This window comes from Megascapheus bottae, chromosome 7 (genome assembly GCF_031878675.1).
Source record: "Megascapheus bottae isolate mThoBot1 chromosome 7, mThoBot2.hap1, whole genome shotgun sequence".
In the NCBI taxonomy this organism is placed as follows: domain Eukaryota; kingdom Metazoa; phylum Chordata; class Mammalia; order Rodentia; family Geomyidae; genus Megascapheus; species Megascapheus bottae.
Genome location: NC_143515.1, coordinates 41,335,368 through 41,357,175, shown reverse-complemented (window position 1 = coordinate 41,357,175; position 21,808 = coordinate 41,335,368). Strand labels below are relative to the sequence as shown.

At 39.8% G+C, this 21,808-nt stretch overlaps 1 protein-coding gene across 3 annotated transcripts in view; it reads left to right on the top strand.

Moving 5' to 3' along the window:
• Positions 1 to 14,817, top strand: part of Commd1 (copper metabolism domain containing 1) — a 71,850-nt gene extending 57,033 nt beyond the window's left edge. For 2 of the 3 annotated variants that reach the window (XM_090336842.1, XM_090336841.1), the window contains exon 3: positions 14,594 to 14,817. In XM_090336842.1, coding sequence (XP_090192968.1) covers positions 14,594 to 14,701 — 108 coding nt within the window. In that variant the 3' untranslated portion in view covers positions 14,702 to 14,817. Of the gene's footprint in view, positions 1 to 5,655; positions 5,743 to 14,593 lie in introns of all 3 variants that reach the window. The other variant, XR_016536252.1, reaches the window with a different exon arrangement.
• The last annotated feature ends 6,991 nt before the right edge of the window (positions 14,818 to 21,808 follow it).

Genomic DNA, 21,808 nt, shown 5'->3' with positions numbered 1-21,808 from the left:
CACTCTTTGCTCAAGGCTAGCACTCTACTACTTGAGCCACAGTGCCACTTCCAGCTTTTTTTTGTGTATGTGGTACTGAGGAATCGAACCCAGGGCTTCATGCATGCGGAGCAAGCACTCTCCACTAGGCTACACTCCTGTCCCCTAGTGATACACACACACACACACACACACACACACACACACACACACACACACACACACACATTTTTGCCAGTTTGGGGCTTGAACTCAGGGTCTGAGCATCGTCTCTGGATTTTTCTCAAGGCTAGAGCTCTACCCCTTAAGCCACAGCACCACTTCCAGCTTTTTTCTATGTATGTGGTACTGAGGAATCGAACCCCGGTCTTTGTGCATGCTAGGCCAAACTCTCCTGGTCCCCCTAGTGTGATTTTTAAAAGATAAATAATGTGATTTTCTTGAATCAAACAAAAGACATAATTTAAAATTATTCCTGAATGATAAAAGAACCTCAGCCTTAAGCAGGTATTTTGGACTAACATATTTGGAGTGATGGGAACAGGAATCTTTGTTGTTGTTGTTGTTCGTGGGGGCTTGAACTCAGGGCCAGGGCACTGTCCCAGAGCTTTTTTGCTCAAGGCTAGCACTCAACCACTTTCCTCCATAGCTCCACTTCCTGTTTTCCTGGTTAATTGGAGATAAAGTCTCACAGACTTTGCTGCCAGGGCTGGCTTTGAACCACAATCCTCAGATTTCAGCCTCCAGATTAGCTAGGATTACAGGTGAGTCACCAGTGGCTTGCTTGAAGAGAGGTCTTAATATGTTTTATACATTGGTGCATGGACTCACAAAGGTAAGCCTTGTTTCTGCTGATGATTCCAAGTAGCTAAGTAGGGAATCCTCCCTGCTTGTCCCACCTCCATACCCATACGGAGTGAGACAGTGAGACAGAGGGAGAGAGTGGAAACAAAAAGCTATTGTAAGAACTTAGTCTTTTTATAATATGCTTCTTGGTGTGGGTCCCATGCACATACTCATTTGGTCACTGCCTCTTCCCAATATTACATTGACATCTGAGGTTTTTTGAGTAGCAAGGATGTACTCGCCACTTTCCTATGAAGTGGTTTTATTGGTCACTGTCAGTGGCCTTTTAGTATCATACTGACAGTACTCAGTATTATATTGACAGTAGCTCTTTTGAGTCTTTTAAACAACTGCTGGATAGTAGAATAATTCTTACATATGGGTAGTTAGTGATTATTAATAGTTGTATTAAGAGTTACATATGAATGTGAGTCAGAAATATGAAATGGTTATGTGCTGAGGCTCTGAAGCCGGAAAGACCTGGGTTTAAAACTGGCCCTGTCACTCATTGCTTATGTGATTTAGAACAAGTTACTTACTATCTTTCCTCCTTTATAAAATGGGACAAAATTATTCTCACAGGATATATGTACAGCTTGATATTTTATATGTGTTCAATGATGATTTTATCTATTGTTAGCTACCATTACTCATTAACATTATCTTTTTTTCTCTCTGTAATTTTGTTTCCCCTTGTATTTGTTAGTCTCTTCAGATTTGTCAGCCTTTCCCTACAACATCTTTTCTGTTCTTATCTTCATGATAACCTCAGAGATAATCCCAGTATACCCTCTCTTCCCCCACCCCAAACTTTTCTGTTCTCTTTACTGTTCTCAAGCGCCCAGCCTACTGTATGAATGGTGTTGACCAAGAAAGTCTTCTTTCTTTCCCAGTTAGGGCTTAACTGTCTTCAGGGTTTTTTTTTTTTTTGTCATTCCTGGGCTTGAGCTCAGGGCCTAAGCACTGTCCTTGGACCTTCTTAAGGCTAGAGCTCCACTTCAGCCTTAGCACCACTTCTGGCTTTTTTCTGTGTATATGGTACCAAGGAATTGAACCCGGGTCTTTGTGCATGCTAGGCAAGCACTCTACCACTAGGCCAAACTCCCAGCTCCGTTAACTGTCTTCAGTTTTAAAAGTAAGTGAGGCCCTGGTTTATTTATTTTTTCCATAAGTGAGATTAGAGTGTATCAAAGCCCATAAAAGCCATTACATTTTCTGATAAATCCTTTCTGTGAGATTTGACTGAAAAGATCTCTTTTGGGTTAGAGTGTCCCCACTTTCTGGCCTTCAGAGGAGCAAATGATTGTTCTGAGGAATAAAAGGGCTTTCAGAACTGTGAAATACTGTTATGGGAGAGATGATTATTACATGAACAGTAACTACAGCAACCCAAGTGATGTTAGCATTAAACTTTATATATTAAAAGATGCCACTGTCTCTCTTCCCACCTCCCTGAATGCCACCTCTAAAAGTTTGCAATGTCTGACTTTATGCTGTGATTACAAATCCTTTCCTTCCCTTAGGCCTACATTATCCTGTCACACAGTAGTGTGCCAGATCCCAAGTCTAGACTTTGGGATACAACCTAACAGGCAAGGATCTCGGAGTGGGAATTAGGAGAGATTTCTTTTGAGCCATTTTCTAATTCTCTTCTTGACAGTCTTTATCCTAGCAGTGACATAGGTTTTCTTCTACTGTTTGTGGTGGGCAGAACCCATATAACCTGTTTGGTCCCACAGTTGACAAGAGACCCTAGGTTTGCAACCTTTGTAGCAGGTAACATCCGCTGAATGTTGCAGCTCAGCTGCAGCAGCCTTCTGGGGTTCTTTCTTTCTTTCTTTTTTTTTTTTTTTTGTGGGTCATGGGACTTGAACTCAGCCTGGGCGCTGTCCCTGAGCTCTTCAGCTTGAGGCTACCAATCTACTGCTGAGCCTGGGGGCAGGGGGTGTCCCTGAGCTCTTCAGCTATTCTTCCCTACCCTTGAGCCAAGCCCCACTTCCCCTTTTCTAGAGGTTAGTTGGAGATACAAGTCTCAGGTCTTTTTGTGCCAGGGCTGGCTTTGGACCTTGATCCGAAGATCTCAGCCTCCTGAGTAGCTAGGATTACTGGCGGGTGCCACCTGCCTGGTACCTTCTGGGGTTCTTATCAGCAATTTAATGAAGTTTACAAATAAGGCTGCTTGTCTGTGTGTGTGTGTGTGTGTGTGTGTGTGTGTGTGTGTGTGTCCCTCTGTTGTGTCTTCTCTGGTAGGTGGCTCTGTGTAGTATACCCTAGGCTGTACCCTGATTGGTAGTCCTTACTATAATCAGGTATTTGGAAGGTGATACTTTACTGGCTGGACCCCACAAAATTCTGATTGGTTGTTTATTCCTTATCAGATCCTTTCTGAAAGGATGAAAAGGATCATAAGTTTATGGAAACTAGAAGAGGCTAGGGTAGGGCAGGGAAGATATTCTGAAACATGGTCTTTTTGCATCTGGTTTCTGTTTGCTGTAGGCCAAGAAGCTGCCCAAGTGTGTAGGTTATAACTAACCTACCCTTTCAGTAGCATCCATACATAGAGGAACTGACATTTCAAAGTAAATTTCAATGAGAGTGAGGCCAGTTACAGCTTCTGCCACACTAGACTTGCAGATACAGCCAGTCAGCAGGTAGGTTTTGTCTATATGATTGTCTCCACCCTTTTTTATTTTGGGGATAACTACTAGAAATTCTTCATTTTTGAGCAGGAATCTAAGAATTACACCTGTGAGATTGTTGTAGTGAGTTTCATTGATGTCACAATCATGATCACATCAACTACAAATATACCAGATAATAGTTAAGAACCCCTTAGAAAACAAATGCTACTGCAGAGTTTTCTGCCTCACTAATGATATTCAAGCTGATTTAATTTTAGAAGGAGGGAGCAAAATATCTATTCCTTTCATATAACTTATAATTCATTTATCAAAGTTGTTTATAAATGAATGTGTGATAGGATGTACCTTATCAGAAATGATGAGCCCTAGTTTGAATTTCAAACCAAATTAGCAGTATTTTTTTCTTAGTTTCTTAGAGATTTTAGTGGGATTTCTTCCTCCTTCATTGTGATTTACCTTTCAGATATTCAGCAGTTGTCTCTCAGGTACTATGTCCATGGTCATATAGGAATTAGTTGTACTTAGCCAAATACTAGTATAACTTCCTGCAGGGGAAAACAAACAAACAAAAAAAACCAGAGTACCAAACCTGGTGTGATGATGCATGCCTACAATCACTCCTAGCACTCAGGAGACGTAGGTGAAAAGATTGCAAGATGGAACCCAGCATGGGCTGCTTTATAGAAAGATTTTGTCCTAAAAAATTAACAAATTGACTGAGAATATGGCTAGTGGTAGAGTGCTTGCCTAGCATGCATGAAGCCCTGGGTTCCATTCCTAAGTACCACATAAACAGAAAAAGCCTGAAGTGGCACTGTGGCTCAAGTAATAGAGTGCTAGCCTCAAGCAAAAGAAGCTCTGGGAAAGAACCCAGGCCCTGAGTTCATGTCCTAGGAATGGCCAAAAAAAATAATAATGAACAAAGCTGGCCAGGCTCCTGTAGCTCAAACATATTATTCTAGCTACTCAGGAGGCTGAAATCTGGGGATCCTGATTAGATGCTAGTAGTGGCAAGAAAGTCAGTGAGATTCTTTTATTTCCAATGAGGCATCAAAAACCAGAAATAGAACTGAACTCAAGTAGTAGAGTGCTAGCCATCTGCAAAAGAAACTCAGGGACATCATTTAAGCCATTTAAGCCCCAGAATTGGCACAAAAATGAAACAAGATAAATGACCTATAACACTTGGATTTTTCATTGAAAGTTCGTCAGCCAAAATTTTCAAAATACAGAAAATAAACAGCTATTAAATCCTGCCGAAAATGGGAAGTAAATTGAACTAGAGCATGATGTTTTGAAGAAATGGAAATTAATCAATGATTTATTTGTATTAAGCTTTTAGTATTTATGTAACTTGACTACATTTTACTTCCTTCTTGTTGGATATTTTAAAATTTTCTTTTTTTTCCATATAGTTTTTATTGTAATCTATAGAAGGGTTACATTATATTCACCAGACTAAAAATTTCTTTGTAAAGACTTAAGTCCTCATATTTATATAGGCTTCTACAGAATCCAGTATTTCTCATGAGTTCTGATTCTACTGTGTTAAACATAGACTAATCAGGTTTGAAAGTGACCACATGCTGTAGTCAGATGTGGTATGCTAGATGATGGGTTAAGCCAGTGAACTTATGGAATTTGGGACAAGTTTCTGAGTTTCTCCTTTTTCTTTTTTTTCTTTCCTAGCAGTAAAATGATGGTTGATCATACCTTTCATTATCCACTGCCCTGTAATGGGGAGCAAAACGTACGACAGTCTGCTTTAGAATTTCTGAGGGAAAAATAATGGAGTTATTAACTTGGTTAGTTGTACATAATTCAGCCAATGATAGAACTGCCTATTTTTGTAGAACAAAACTCTTTTCTCCCTTTTAGAAATAAGTCAGGGCAGGACAGACCTGTCTGTTTTCTTCTAAAACATATCTCTCTATCTTGTTTCCAGCTAAGAAATCTTAAACCAAGAGCTCTCAGGAACCTGTTCCTGGCTTATTCACACTCTCCCCCCCCCCTTTTATTTTTGGAAATCAAAACAACTTTGAACCAGTATTCTTGGAGTTTCATTGCCTTGGTAACTCATAGCCTGAGCCTGTAGATAGATAATGAAAGTGCAGTGGTGGGAAGGGATATATGGGTAGTTATGGGTGTAATATGTGTAAATCTAACCTTTGTTTTTGTTTTTCTATAGTTTGGACCTTAAATGTTCCCTAAAGATCCATGTCTTAGAGGCCTAGTCTTCAGCTTGGCCATATTGGAGTACAGAAACTTTCAAGAGGTAGGGTCCATATAGGAAGTATTCTGGTTGGGAGGTGCTCTTGGAGGGATTGGTGACACCCCAACTCTCCTGAACCTTCCTTTCTCTCTGTTGCTTCCCTGCTATGAAATGAATGAGCCTCTTCTTAGGCCTTTCTACCATGATGTACTATGCCACTAAAGGCCAAAGCTAGTCATAGACTTCTAAAACTGTGGACCACAGTTAATCTTTGGTTTTTATACTTTGCTTATATCTCGTGTTCTTTACAGTAATAGAAGCTGACTAGCAGAGTTTTCACTGAGTTTACCTAATTCCACTTTTGTGAGGCTCACTAGATGACAAGAAGTCCTTGTGATCGATGATTAAAAGCCCATGAAGGATATAAATAAAAAGATCTGAGTGAGGACATTTCACAAATAGACATGTGTGTGCATGTGATGTAGGCTATTGGGCAAGGAAAAAGACTTGCCTTGGTACTTTTCTGATTCTTTCATGTTTTGTGCATTCTGCACTTTAGGCAGGTTGCATGAGTTTTCCTTAATGGGAGAAAATCAGTGTCCTGATTTGTTATTAGTATTATTGTTCTTACTACTATTATCATTATTTTGGTGCTGGTGATTGAACCCAGGGCTTACATATGCTCTACCATTGAGCAACACCCTTAGTCAAATCTCCTAATAAGTATTGATACTTTTTTTTTTTTTTTTTGCCAGTCCTGGGGCTTGAACTTAGGGCCTGGGCACTGTCCCTGAGCTTTTGCTCAAGGCTAGCACTCTACCACTTGAGCCACAGTGCTGCTTTCAGCTTTTTCTATGTATGTGATACTGAAGAATTGATCCCAGGGCTTCATGCATGCTAGGCAAGCACTATACCACTAAACCACATTTTCAGTCCTGTTGATACATTTTTGTATTACCCTACCTCCCCTTGTTTTTATCTCTCCTAGATGGTTTTAAATTCAATCGAGGCTGAGAGGAATAGTCTTGATCACTGAGGAAATGTTTGGGAATGAGATTTTCCTTGCTTAACTTAATTTTGACATTCAAAAGTAGTCTTATGAACTCACAGTTAAGTTTATCTCAGTAACTGTAATCTTTTTATAAAACTTTTTACAGAGTTGCTGTGATATATTAACCAGTTGAACTTTATTTTTCCATCTTGGGAATAGAAGAAAATGAGAGGGAAGGAAAGCAGCAGAAATCTACATGATAAATCTCTGCACAATTAAGATGATGTTATTTTATTATTAACCTAGTTTATATTAAACATTTTTATGTATCATACATTTCACTTTAAAAGTTGAAGTTAGAGGCCTTGAACTTATTTTGCAATAATTTAATATCAAAGGTACATCTCAAAAATTTCATATATATATATATTATCTTTCTCCCTAGAGTTTCTCCTATAAAGATTAATTTTTAAGGTAAAAATTTGCAGGCAGAGAGTTCTTTCATTTATTTTAGCTCAAGTTATAAGGTTGCTAGGGTTTTGTACTAAACATGTAAGTTCATTAGAGTGAGTTCATTAGTTCTTGGAGATCCCGTCCTCGTCTCATATAGTTCTTAGTATAACGTGAATTCCTTTGAGTTTGGGGGTGAATTATAATTTAGTTGCTTTCATTAAGTTCATTAGTCCTCGATAAGAAGGACTAGCATATTGATTCTGAATCATCCTATTATTCTCACTAGAAAGCTACCCTTCCTAGCAACTTAGTCAAGATGAAAGTTCTAGCTAGGCTTATCTTTGAAAATTGTATTTGGTGATTATACACTTTGGGACATGGAATAATGCAGAGGGTAAAGGATGGGTAGGATAGGATAAGTGGAGATCAGTCAACACAATTTTAAGGTAACAATAATTTTTTTTTTACTTTAAATAATGGTTTCTTAAGGAACATTTATTTGAATTTATTTTAGATGTGCACTTAAGTATTTAATAAATGGTGTCTTTTATTTTTCTTTTAGCATCTTATCACCGTAGTAATACCTTGTAGAAGAATTACTCAGGCTGGCCGGTGGTGGCTCACACCTGTAACCTTAGCTACTCAGGAAGTTGAGATCTGAGGATCGTGGTTCAAAGCCAGCCAGGGCACTAAAGTCAAAGATACTCTTATCTTAATCACCAGAAAACAAAAAGTGGCAGAGCTTCAAGTGGTAGAGCACTAGCCTTGAGCTGAAGAGCTCGGGGATAGCACGCAGGCCCCAGAGTTCAAGCCCCATGTCTGACCAAAAAAAAAAGATCACTCAGGTATGCTTATAAGGCCTGGATACGAAGTCATTTAAATGGCAGTTACATATTGACTTAACAGCAGTCTTCTGGTATTCTCTAGGCTAATCTGATCCTGCTAAGAAATAAATTTTATCTAAGCATTTAAGTTTGACAAAGTAAAATTTACTAGGAAGTATAGATTAGTTATTCAGAAAAGTTACTCCCAGGAATATGTGAGATAGCCTTCTCTGGTAGTTAAAGTTGGCTTAGTTTTTTTTTTTTTTTTCTGTTGTTGCTGATGTGGAGGAGGACAGCCTTTTAAGGTCCTTTTTTTAGAGTTTTATGGCTCGTTAACTCTTGTACTTAGAGGGAAAAAAACTGGACACCTTTCTTTCTTTTTTTTTTGCCATTCCTGGGCGTAAACTCATGGCCTGAGCACTGGGCTTCCCTCAAGGCTATCAGCACTCTACCACTTGAGCCATACCACTTCCAGCTTTACTATTTATGTGGTATGGAGGAATTGAACCTGGATCTTTGTGCATGCTAGGCAAGCACTCTACCACTAGGCCGAACTCCCAGCCCTGGATACCTTTTCTAATTCTAATTTGCAATACGTATTTATACCCTGGAGTTTAATTCACTTCCTGTGATCCCCCATGATCACAAGATACATATTCGTGTGTGTGTGTGTGTGTGTCTGTGTCTGTGTCTGTGACTGCGTGTGCTAGTACTGAGACTTTAATTCAGGACCTGAGCATTGCCACTTAGCTTTTTCATTCAAGAATGGCACTCTAATGCTTGAGCTCCACCTCTAATTCTAGTTTTTGGTGGTTAGTTGGAGATAAGAGTCTCCTGGAGGGGAGGAGGTTAGTGTGGGAGTGGGGGGTTAGTCAGGCAAGGGTAGTTGTGGGGGAGGGGAAGGGAAAGCAAGAGAAAGTAAGGAAGGGAGTAACAGTGTTCAAAAAGAAATATACTCATTATCTTACTTATGTAACTGTAACACCTCTGTACATCATCTTTACAATAAAATACAATTTACAAAAAACAAGAGTCTCATGGACTTATCTGCCCAGGGATCCTCAGATCTCAGCCTTGTGAGTAGCTAGGGTTGTACACATGAGCCATTTACACCTAGCTACAAGGTACACATTCTTTTTTTATTGTTGTTCCAGTGCTGGGGCATGAACTCAGGGCCTGGAGCCCTGTCTTTGAGCTTTTCTTTCAAGGCTAGCACTCTAGCACTTGAGCCACAGCACCACTTCTGGCTTTTCTGTGTATGTGGTACCGAGGAATTGAACCTGGGTCTTCATGCATGTTAGGCAAACATTCTATCACTAGGCCAAACTCTTGGCCCCAAATTGTCTTTTTATTTTTTCTTCCAATCTTGGGCTTGAACTCAGGCCCTGGGCCCTGTCCTTGGATACTTATTGCTCAATGCTAGTGCTTTGCCACTTAAGCCACAGCACCACTTTTGGCTTTTTCTGTGTATGTGGTACCCAGGGCTTTGTGCATACTAGGCAAACACTCTACCACTAGGCTATGCTCTTAGCCCATAGGTACACATTCTTGATAATGATATGTGTGTTGTTCTTCTGCTAACAAGTTTTTTTTTGTTTTATTTTATTATTATTATTATTTTTTTACTATACCCCATGCTGCATCCTTTCCTGAAAAGAAGAAAGTTCATGGGCTGGGAGTTTGGCCTAGTGGAAAGAGTGCTTACCTAACATGCACAAGACTCGGGTTCAATTCCTTGATATGTCATACATAGAAAGATTTGGAAGTGATGCTGTGGCTCAAGTGGTAGAGAAAACTAACCTTGAGAAAACCTAAGGACAGTGCTTAGGCTCTGAGTTCAAGCCCCAGGGCTGGCAAAAAAGAAAAAAAAAAAAAGGGGCAGTGCACTAGTGACATATACCTGTAGTCCAGAAGCAGGAATATCATGAGATCTAAGCCAGCTTGGGATCCATAGTAAGACCCTGTGTCAAAAATAAATAAAGCTACGGGGGAATGATGGGAGGAGTGACATTGACCAAGTTTCATTATACTTATAACCTAACTTGTGGAATTGAAACCCCTTTGTCCAACTACTTAATAAAATGCACTACTAATTTTAAAAGATTTGATGGAAAAACAAATAGGCAAGCTATGGTGGTCCAGACATTAAAGTTCACAAAACTCCATATCAACCAGTGGTTGGATGAAGTGACATGAGTCCAAGCTGCAGAGATGGGGTGGAGAATAATGGTTTGGACATAGAAGTGTACAACTTCCATCCTCATTGGAACAGGGAAACTGAAGTAACATAAAAGTACTCAAACAGGGAATGGAGGCATGACTCAGCTGATAGAGTGTCTACCTGGCAAATGTAAGGCCTTGAATTCAAATTCTAATATAACCAAAAAGAAAGAAAAGAGGACTAGGAGTTTGGCATAGTGAGAGGAGTGCTTGCCTACCATTCACAAAGACCCAGGTTCCATTCCTTGGTATCACATATATAGAAAACGCCGGAAATGGTGCTGTGGCTCAAGTGACAGAGCTCTAGTCTTGAGCAAAAAGTATCCAAGGATAGTTCTCAGGCCCTGAGTTCAAACCCTAGGACCGGCAACAAAAAACAAAAAACAAGCTGGGCACGGTGGCTCACACCTGTAATCCTAGCTACTTGGAAGCTAAGATCCGAGGATCAGGTCGCATTGTATTTATAACCTAACTTGTGCCAGCCTAGGCACAAGACCCTGAGACTCTTATCTCCACTTAACCATTAGAAAACCAGAAGTGGCGCTGAGGCTCAAGTAGCCTTGAGCTGAAGAGCTCGGGTACAACACCCAGACCCAGAGTTCAAGCCCCATGACCAACCAAAAAAAAAAAAAAAGAAAAGAAATAAGAAGAAAATAGGAACTAATTCTGCAAAGCCAGATAGAAACAAATACGACAACAAACTTTGATGACCACTGACACAAAAATCTTCAATAAGATATAAACCAAATTCAACAAGACATTAAAAGATCACATACTGTGGCCAGGAGTTTGGCCCAGTGGTAGAGTGCTTGCCTAGCATGCACAAAAACCCAGTTCGATTCCTTGGTACCACATATATATATAGAAAAAGCCAGAAATGGTGTTGTGGCTCAAGTGGTAGAGCTCTAGCCTTGAGAAAGCCCAAGGACAGTGCTCAGGCCCTGAGTTCAAGCCCCAGGACTGGCAAAAAAAAAAAAAAATCACATACTATGATCGAGTTGTTTTCATTCTAGGAATTTAAGGATAATTTAACATACAGGGACAGATAAATGTAATAAAGCACATAGACAGAGTAACAGACAAAATTACATGATTATACTGTCAGTTTCAAGGAAAAGCCTTTGACAGAATTCAAGATTACTTCAGGATAGAAACCCTGAGCAAATTTGGCACCTTGAACTCAGGACTTTGCACTTCCACTTAGCTTTTTCATTCATGGCTGGTACTGTCTAACTTGAGTCGTGCTTCCTTTCCAGCATTTTGCTAGACTCTGGATGTTTTTCACCCAGACTTGGCTTGATCCTCAGATCTCAGCCTCTTGAACAGCTAGGATTATAGGCATGAGCCACTGGTGCTTGACTCTTAGTTTTGACAAACTGTCTAATTGATCATTAACTTGCCTTCCCCAAACAGATAACTCCTCTGTGACTTGAATTACAGAGAGCTTCCATTACCACTATTCACTCCTTGTTTAACATTTGTTTTTTTTTCCTTGGTTAAATGAAAACTTGGCAGTGTTTCTAAGCTCACTGTGAAACTATACTCATTTTGTATCCAAATACAGGTTTGAAGGCAGGGAAAACTGTCTTTCCTCTCTGTGGAAGCCTTTCATCTAAGAGGTTCCTTCTTTCCCTCACACCTGTTTCTCCTGGGGCATGTTCAGCGCCATCTCCATAGACTTAGTTCAGCAGCTTAGTAACAGCAAAGGTGCTTTTTCAAAATCAGCTCTTGATTTTTGTCCTACCTAAAAGACCCTTTTAGGTTCTCACCCTCTTGGGGGCTTGTTGGTCTTTCTTTTCCTGATACTTTTAGGATAGGGAAATGTCATATAGTCAGGAAGACTTTTCTCTTAAGTTCTTTCCTGTGAAATCTGTGAAGTGAACTGAGAAAAGATTAACAGAAAACAGTTACAAATTTTATTGATGTTTCACAAGTGCAAGAAAGAAAGAAAGAAAGAAAGAAAGAAAGAAAGAAAGAAAGAAAGAAAAAGAAAGGAAAAACTAAAACCTCCTATGTCAGTTTTAAGAGGCTAATAATTGATGAAGTAACTCAGGGTGGTAAATTGTAGGAAGATAAACATATGGGAAAATAATGATAAGGATTATTGTAGTAAGATGGTACAGACACATCTGGTGCTGACTTTGCATCATCTTTTCCATGTCAAATTCTGTCAAAGGAAGATTTTGTTTTTTTTTTTTCTACTCTTGATTCTCAGTTGCCTTAAATTTAAAACCCAAGGATAGTGCTTATACCCTGAGTTCAAGCCCCAGGACTGGCAAAATAAGTAAGTAAGAAAAAGTATGGAAAAGTGTATTAACCTAGCAAATTTCCCATCCATAAAGGAAGGATTGAACATATTATTTGATATGCATGGGTCCTTAATTCTATTGTCTAGAAAACAAGGTAGTTAGATTATATATTTATATATATTATATATAGTTTTTTTGGTCAGTCGTGGGGCTTGGTCTCTGGTCCTGGGCACTGTCCTAGCTCAAGGCTACCACCTTACCCCTTGAGCCACAGCACCAACTCCAGTTTTCTGGTGGTTAATTGGAGATAAAAGTCTCATGGTCTTTAGTACCCAGGCTGGCTTTGAACTGCGATCCTAAGATCTCAGCCTCCTGAGTAGCTAGGATTTATAGGTATGAGCCACGGTGCCTTGCCTGATTATATGATTCCTAAGGATGCATATGTCCTTAAAATTACTTCATGAAAGATTTTGAATATTATGACTCTTGGATTTATACAGTTAGACCTTGTTGCCAAAAATAACTGGATTTAGGATTTGTCCAATGTATATAGAATTTCAGCTACTGGGGAGTGGGGGTGGGCAGTGAAAATGAGAAGGGAGAATGTTCAAAAAGAAATGTACTCATGACCTTAGCTTTGTAACTCTTGCCTCTCTGTACCTCACCTTTATAATAAACTTAATAAATAAAAGAGAATTCCAGGGCTTGGAGTTTGGCTTAGTGGTAGAGTGCTTGCCTAGCATGCATGAAGACCTGATTCGATTCCTCAGTACCACATACATTAAAAAGGCCAGAAATGGTACTGTGGCTCAAATGGTAGAGCACTAGCCTTGAGAAAGCCCAAGCTCAGGCCCTGAGGTCAAGCCCAGGACTGGAAAAAACCAAACAAAGCAAATTTCTGCTACCACTACTTTAAAGACCTTTTTTTTTTTTAGTCATGGGATTTGAGCTCTGGGCCTGGGCATTGTCCCTAAGCTCTTCAGCTCAAGGTTACCACCTTATCCTTTGAGCCATAGTGCCACTTCTGATTTTCTGATGATTATTTGGAGATAAGAATCTCATTGACTTTTTAGCCTGGGCTGGCTTTGAATCATGATTCTCAGATCTCAGCCTCCTGAGTAGCTAGGATTACAAGTATGAGCCACAATGCCGGCTTAGACCTTATTCTTTGACATATAACCTAACATAGGATTAATTTGCCATGTTGGAAGGGATATTTTGTAGCAAGTAGAAAGAGTCCAGAAGTCTTTGTTGCTCTTTGAAGATCCAACTATCTTTTACTTGTCTGACTATTGTTTTACAAGGAACTTGTCACAATTTCTGCCATAACCACAAAATCTAAGTTAGCCTATTTCCCAGCCTAACGTAGAATCTTCCACAGCCCCCCATTTTTATACTACTGGGTACTATGGACACAACATGGACTTTGGAGTCAGCTAGTGCTGGAAGTTACATCTTTGACCTTTTCTGGTTTGTCAGACACAGGTTTATCCCTTCTATGCCACAGAGTTCTCACCTATAAAGTGACAATACTTGCCTTAAAAATTATAATAGGAGCTCTCACCTATAATCCTAGCTACTCAAGAGACTGATATCTGATGATTGCAATTGTATGCCAGTCCCAAGAAAGTCCATGAGACCCTTATCTCCAACAAACTACTTTTAAAAAAAAACAGAAAACAAAACAGGTACACCTCAGTGTGTGAGAAGTAATGTACCTACTATCTGGCGAATGTACCTGTAACTCCTCTATATATTACCCTGACAATAAAATAAAATAAAACTGGTAGTAAAGCTGTGGCTAAAGTGATAGAGTACTACTGCCCTAAGCAAAAAAGCTCAGGGACAGCACTCTGGCCCTGAGTTTAAGCCCCAGGACCAGCACCAAACAGAAAAAAACCAAAAACAGGATCAAATGTAATGAAAGATAGGACAAGCTTCTCGTGTGCTTCATGATAAAACAGTGAATATGATTACATTTTATGAACACCACCAGTAGCAGCTTCATTTAGAGCAATGTGTAGATTTGCTGTATGTAGTAAAGCAACACTTAGAGACTAAGACCTGATTAAGGTCTGCTGGATTGCTTTCCTAGGCCTCTGGAGTCTAGTCATACCAGATAATTTGCCTTAATTATTTTTAGGGTTCCCACTAAAACCTCCTTTTATGTTTTACAGGAATCTGAATTTCTTTGTTTGGAATTTGATGAGGTCAAGGTCAACCAAATCCTGAAGAAGCTCTCAGAGGTAGAAGAAAGTATCAGCACACTGGTGCAGCCAGCCTAACTGAAGATTGATGTAGGAACGAGTTGGAGTTGTTGAAATGAACTTGTTTATGATCCCTCTCCACTGACCTTTTTAAAATCTTGTTCCCACATTGGTATTAAATCCTTAAATTGAAATCTTGCCTGTCTTTGCTTGCTAGGATTTTTTTTTCCTTTCATTCACTTTTGGAATTGTTCCATTAATTCATTCATTCTTGGAATTGTTCCAGTACAAAAGTTCTTGCATTTTAGCACCCATAAAAACTGTAGGGCACTTATAAAAACGCTTAAATTAGAAAATTAGCTGGGCACTACTAGCTTACACCTTTAATCTAGTTAATCAAGAGGTTGAAATCAGTGGCTTGCAATTTGAAGCCAAGCTCATGCAGAAAAGTCTGTGACACTCTTATCTCTGAAGTAACTAGCAAAAAGTTGGGCTGGAGATGTGGCTCAAGTGGTAGAATGCTAGTTATGAGTAAGCAAGCTAAGGGAGACTGATAGTCTCTAAGTTCATACCTTAGCACCAGCAAAAAATAAAATGGAGGAAGTCAACTGGGGAGTGGCTTAGTGCTAAAACAGTTACTTAGCATGCATAAGGCTTTGAGTTCAATCTTTTGGGTTCCAAGTAACAGCCAGCTTTCAAAGCCATATTATCAGAGACTTAGATTCAGTAAGACTGGGTTTGGTGGAGTCAGCTTAGGAAATTCTCTGTTAGGACTGTTTGTTCCTAGAAGAGAACTTAGGAGTTTGTATATTTCAAGAAATAGAAAATGAGGAGGGAAACATTTTGTTGTAAATGTAATGTTTGTAAAAATGTTATGTTTTCTAAGCTGAGATCTACAGGAAGAAGCCTGCCTGAATTAGAAAATATTTACTGGGTCCTAGTAAGATTTTTCTGGAACTGATATAGGAAATCACCTCAGGTCTACTGAAGAGTATGGTTTGATACGAGTAGAGAGAATCAAGCTTTTCTGGAGCATAAAACTAAATTGTTCTCTTTACAAAGGGACCCTTCTCTTTCCTCAATTTAGAATTGTCAGGAGAGAAAAATGTCTTCTTAGGTGAAATGAAATCTTTGGCCTTAGAAAATTTTACCTAAGTTATCAATAAAACTTCCGGAATGTCTTCAAGAAAACCTAGTATAACTAAAACTAGGTCCTCATAGCAAAGTTTGTTAGACAGTTGTCCATCACCAAGAAAAAAATATGTGAGATAATCAATTACAAGGAGTAAAGCCAGATGCTTGTGGCGCACGCTTGTAATCCTAGCTACTCAGGAGACTGTCTTTTGAAGCCAGACAAGGCAGAAAAGACTCTTACCTCTGATCATCAGAAAAAGAAGTGGAGTTGTGGCTCAAGTGGTAGAGTGCTAGCCCTGAGCAAAAAAAAGTAAAGGACAGCTCCCAGACCCTGATTTCAAGCCCCATAACTGACCCCTCCTCACCCCCCCAAAAAAGTCAAGCACATAATTTTGTGACTCGGAGTTTCAGAGGTTTCTTCTGTCCATGCCGTGAACTCCACTTAACTTGGTTGTATTTGGGCCTGTGGCAAGGCAGAATATCGTAATGATAGCACAAGTCTGCTCACCTCACAGCAGCCAGGTAGCCAAAAAGAGATAGAAATAGGAGAGGATCGGGATCCTAATATTCTCCTCGGCATTCCCCCAGCCACCCACCGTCTCCCCGTTGTACTAAAAGCTGGCAACCAAACCCTCAACACAGGGAGGGAGGGGTACATTTAATACCTAAAGCATAGTCAGGACATTTAATATCCTAACCGGAAGTTACCAGACACTAGGAATATTCTGGGAGAAGGAAGTTGTCAATCAGTGTATTGACAATGTGTTTTTTTTTTTTTTTTGAATAGGCTTCTTATCTGATACTGATATTTTAAAACTTGAGTTGCTTTTGTGTTATAAATTGTTCAGTAAATGTTGTTTCCTTGCTCTGTGGTTTATAGCATATGTCAGTTGTCATGAGTTTATTCCAGGTCAGGAATAAGGCCTCTTCTGTTAAACATTTTCTCCCAAGTCAATTTGGAGATATTTTAGGAGCTCTTCCAACACCCAAGCTGAAAATTCTGGATCCTTCCCTGAGTAAAATCATCACAGCAGTTAGCAAACAATGACCAAAAAGTTTTCAATGTAACCTTATGAAACCTTCAGAAAACATATTGAAACACTACTTCCAAGAAGATCCAAAAAAGGCATGTGGTTTGGCCAAAAACACTTTTTTAAAGGCAAGCTATCAAAACTTGCTTTCCCAGTACTACCACCATGTGATCCAAGAGAATTTAGACAATGTTTCCTACTGTAAAATGGGAGAAACAAATATCTCATCAGATAATGGGATTCCAGATAGCTTTGGCAGGAAGAACCATAGCTACCTCATTCAGCATTGACACAGAGTCAGGAGTCCATGGATGCCTGTAGAAACACAGTACTACTTATTGTTATGGTTGAAATCTCTCTAGGTTATTCCATGAAAGCCATTGACCCAAAAGTCAACACAGGCTTTTAAAGTTTTATTCTCTAAATCTCACATCTTTAGAAAAGCTATGATAAGTGTACACTTTAGTTTCCCAGAACAAAACAAGAAAAATGGTTGCCAAAGATTATCTGTATGGTTAATACTAAACACTTTTGAATGAAAATTGTTTTAGACAGCGTGTGTTTTATGTTTATTGATCCTAATTTATTTTTTGTAACTAGAGGAATATATGTTTACTATAAAAATACAGGAACTTGGGGCCGGGAGTTTGGCCTAGTGGTAGCGTGCTTGCCTAGCATGCACGAAGACCCAGGTTCCATTCCTCGGTACCACATACATAGAAAAAAGCCAGAAATGTGCTGAGGCTCAAGTGGTAGAGCTCTAGCCTTGAGAAAGTCCAAGGACAGTGCTGAGACCCTGAGCTCAAGCCCAGGACTGGCAAAAAATAAATACAGGAACTTAGTAAAAATAATAATTAAAAGACCCTCAACCAGTGCTGGGAGTTTGGCCTAGTGGTAGAATACTTACCTCGCATGCACAAAGACCCTGGTTTGATTCTTTGGTACCACATACATAGAAAAAAGCTGGAAGTAGTGCTGTGGCTCAAGTGCTAGACAACTAGCCTTGAGGGGGAAAAAAAGCCCAAGGACAGTGCTCCGGCGCTGAGTTCAAGCCCCAGAGCTGGGGGATGGGGGAAACTCCATCATCAACCTAATATATAATGATAACAGAACCAGGAAGAGTTGGCTTCCCTAGAAGTGGGTACATACCAGATTGACCTTCAGAAAGTTGTATCAGGTTGTATCACTCACCCTATGAGACAATCCTCTTCTTGCCTATTTGAATGATACCTGTTTTTTTTTTTAATTTTCTAGAACTAAGTTGCTTTTATAAATCCTTCAAAGAGGCACTTAAGTGCAACAAGGGTATTTATTTCCCTGTTGAGAAGAAGAACCAGGAAGGAAAAGTCAGTATAAGGTTCCAAAAGACCTCACTAGGTTATCTACCTCTGTAATCCTAGATTAAAACATTTTTGAGTTCAGGGAAATGTAGGATAAAATAAAAATAATCCAGGGGCAGGGAGTTTGGCCTAGTGGTAGAGTGCTTGCCTAGCATGCACGAAGACCCAGGTTTGATTCCTCGGTACCACGTGCATAGAAAAAAGCTGTAAGTGGTGTTGAGGCTCAAGTGGTAGAGCTCTAGCCTTGAGAAAGTCCAAGGACAGGGCTCAAGCCCTGAGCTCAAGCCCAGGACTGGCAAAAAAAAAAAAAATAATAATAATCCTTAGCCCTAATCAGGCCTTGTAGGACTTCCCAGAAAGCCCTGCTTTAGCACTATAACTTCAGTCTGTTAGAAACAAGGCAGTCAAACCAAAAGGTAGCTTCAGAATCAAGTTAGACTCTTGGGCTCGGAGGATGGCCTAATGGTAACATGCTTGCCTAGCATGCTGGAACCACCTACTCAAAAAAGCTGGAAGTGCTGCTGTGGCTCAAGTGGCAGAATGCTAGCCTTGAGCAAGGACAGTGCCCAGGCCCTGAGTTCAAGCCCCAGGACTGGCAAAGAAAAAAATAAGTTAGACTTTTATCTCCAATTAAATTACAGAAAACTGGAAGTGATACTGTTGCTCAAGTGGTAGAGTGGGAGGTAGCCTTGAGCTGAAGAGCTCAGGGACAGCGCCCAGGCCCAGAGTTCAAGCCCCATGACAGAATGAAAGAAAGGGAAGAAGCAAAGAAAGAAAGGAAGGAAAAGAACGAAAGAAAGGAAAAATACAGACTTCAGTAGTTCCATGAGAATAATGAGTTAAGGGTTTGGCCCTATTCTCAGTTTACTTCTCTTAGAAGCTCTGGATCTTAGCTTTATTAGCAAAGGCCCAAAAGCTGACAAAATCACCTTTTCTTTCCTTTATGTAATTCCTTTTTTCTTTCCTGTCTTATTTTAATAATTCAAAAAGAACTAGAACTTAACTATTCTCCCCCAAATGTATGAAGGCAGTGAAATATTGGAGGGTGACATCTCGTCTCTGAAATCTTGAGTAGCTGACATCATGTCATGCTCTTAATTAGATGAAGTTCTTTCTTAAGATAGGAAAATTTGGGGAACAGATATAAATAGAAATTAAAGGAAAATAAATGTTAAGCAGGTGTCCTAAAAATGTTTTCTGAAGTGCATAGTCAAATTCTAGAACAGTGAAAAGGGTTAGAATACAGAAGAGATCTAAGGTCAATGAATCAACCATCAGTGGTTAGATACTTTCCTAACGGAACAAGATACTGTCTCCCATTGTAAGACAAGTTGCCATGTTTCAGTTCTTATAGGCAAGGTATATTTGCCCTTAGCGGCAAAGAGTATTTTATTTTATTTATTTTTTTGCCAGTCCTGGGGCTTGAACTCAGAGCCTGGGCACTGTCTTTGGATTTTCTCAAGGCTACCACTTGAGCCTCAGCACCACTTCTGGCTTTTTTCTATGTATGTGGTACCAAGGAATCGAACCCGGGTCTTCGTGCATGCTAGGCAAGCACTTTAACCACTAGGCCAAACTCCTGGCCCCTGCAAAGAATATTTTAGATGGTCATTTTAACCATGAAAGGTTAACTCTAATCCCCAATGGTCACGTTTTTCTAAATGTGATCAGTTTTTCCTTATATGGAGGTGACTATAATTGTCTCATAGCATCACAGTAGTACAGGACTTTGAGGACATGAGCGTAGCCATTGTTGCAAAGGAACCTGTTTGGGCCTGCTTCCTGCCAACTAAGATAGCTTCCAAGCTCAGTTCATAAATTACCAGAATAAAAAGCTTGAGCTGGACATGAACAGATAGAATAAAATAGGATTCTTAACATCATATATTCACCAAGGACTATGATTTGGTCTTTAGTTTCTCTTTCACTTGTTCTTTTTTTGAGGGGGGGGAGGGTAGGCGTCATGGGGCTTGAACTCAGCCTGGGCGCTATCCCTGAGCTCTTCAGCTCAAGGGTTTGATTTAAAGGGTGCAAGTGGAGAAAGGATGAAAAGGGAAAAACCAGAATTTGATTGATTGCTCAAGTAGAATAAGGTGAAATTGTCAGCTTAATAGGTGATAAGCTAAGAAGTGAGACTTAATGCTATTTTGCTGTTTTATATGAAAGAAATTTGAGTTGTATGTGATTTATGTTCTGTTTTAGGAACTATGGCTAAAAATTGGCACAAACCCCGAAATAACTGATTTGGAGACTCTGGTAGGAGCTATTTTAGCATCTTGTAAAAATGAGAGAGTTGAGCACTGGTGGCTCATTCCTGCAATCTTAGCTACTTAGGTGACTGAAACCTGAGGATTGAAGTTCAAAACTAGCCTGGACAAAAACATCTATGAGATGCTTAACCATCAAAAGGTCAAAAGCATTCTGCATTCGTATTAGAGCTACCTATATTTGAGGCTGTTCTGCTCTTGGTAGAGGCCTGATGCTGTTTGTGACCGCCTGGTTTCACTTGCCACACAGTGCCATCCAGTCATGGGTGTGGAAAATGAGTGTATCTGGTGCTCCATGGGGATTCTTGGCTGTCCCAGGTAGCCAGGGAGGCAGCAGAGTCATCTCTTCCTAGCAGACAACCATTGATCCAGGCATCCTAAGGACAGCCTAACTCTTAGCTACTCTTAGTAGTATCTGCAGTGGGATGTGTAGCAGCTGCTCTCCTCATTACTAGGGTTTTTTTTGACATGGTCTCTCCAAGGTAAAGAAGAACAGAGATCAGTTTTGTTTTTTATGTTTTAGGTACTATGGAATTGTGTGAAGCAAAAAACCCTCTGTTCCTAGAAGTGTGTATGCTTAACAATTTAAGTTGTTTTGTTCTAAATACTTTCTGTATGTATGAAAATGTATTTTTCCATGTGTGTATATCTAAAAAATGTGGGCATTTTTTAAAAGATTGTATTTATATATAGTTGTATGTGCAGATTTATCTTCAAGGCATTACTTTAGTGTTTGTTAACTTTTTTTTTTTTTTTGCTAGTCCTGGAGTTTGAACTCAGGGACTGGGCACTGTCCTTGGACACCTTTTGCTGAAGGCTAGTACCTTGCTGCTTGAGCCACAGCACCACTTCCAGCTTTTTCTGAGTATGTAGTACTGAGGAATCGAACCCAGAGCTTCATGTATGGTAGATGAACATTTTACCACTTGAGCCAGAGCACCACTTCTGGCTTCTTCTGAATAGTTCATTGGAGATAAGAGTCACACAGAGGGCCAGGAGTTTGGCCTAATGGTAGAGTGCTGGCCTAACATGCACGAAAACCTGGGTTCTATTCCTCAGTACCACAGAAGCCAGAAGTGGTGCTGTGGCTCAAGTGGTAGAGCTCCAGACTTGAGAAAGCCCAAGAACAGTGCTCAGCCCTGAGTCCAAGCCCCAGGACTGGCAAAAAACGAACAAACAAACAAAAAACAACAACAACAAAAAAAACCCCACGGGGGCAGGGAGAACCTGTGGTTCTCTAATGAGGAAAAGGAAAGCAGTAGCAGCAGATCTGGAATCACAGCTCTGTAAGAGGTCATTGATCTGAGGCAACTTTAGTTTTCTCATCTGAAAATAGGGCTGATATGTCCAATTCATATGACTAGGTAATAGGGAGTAAATAGAATTTATGAAACAGTTTAAAAGACATGTATC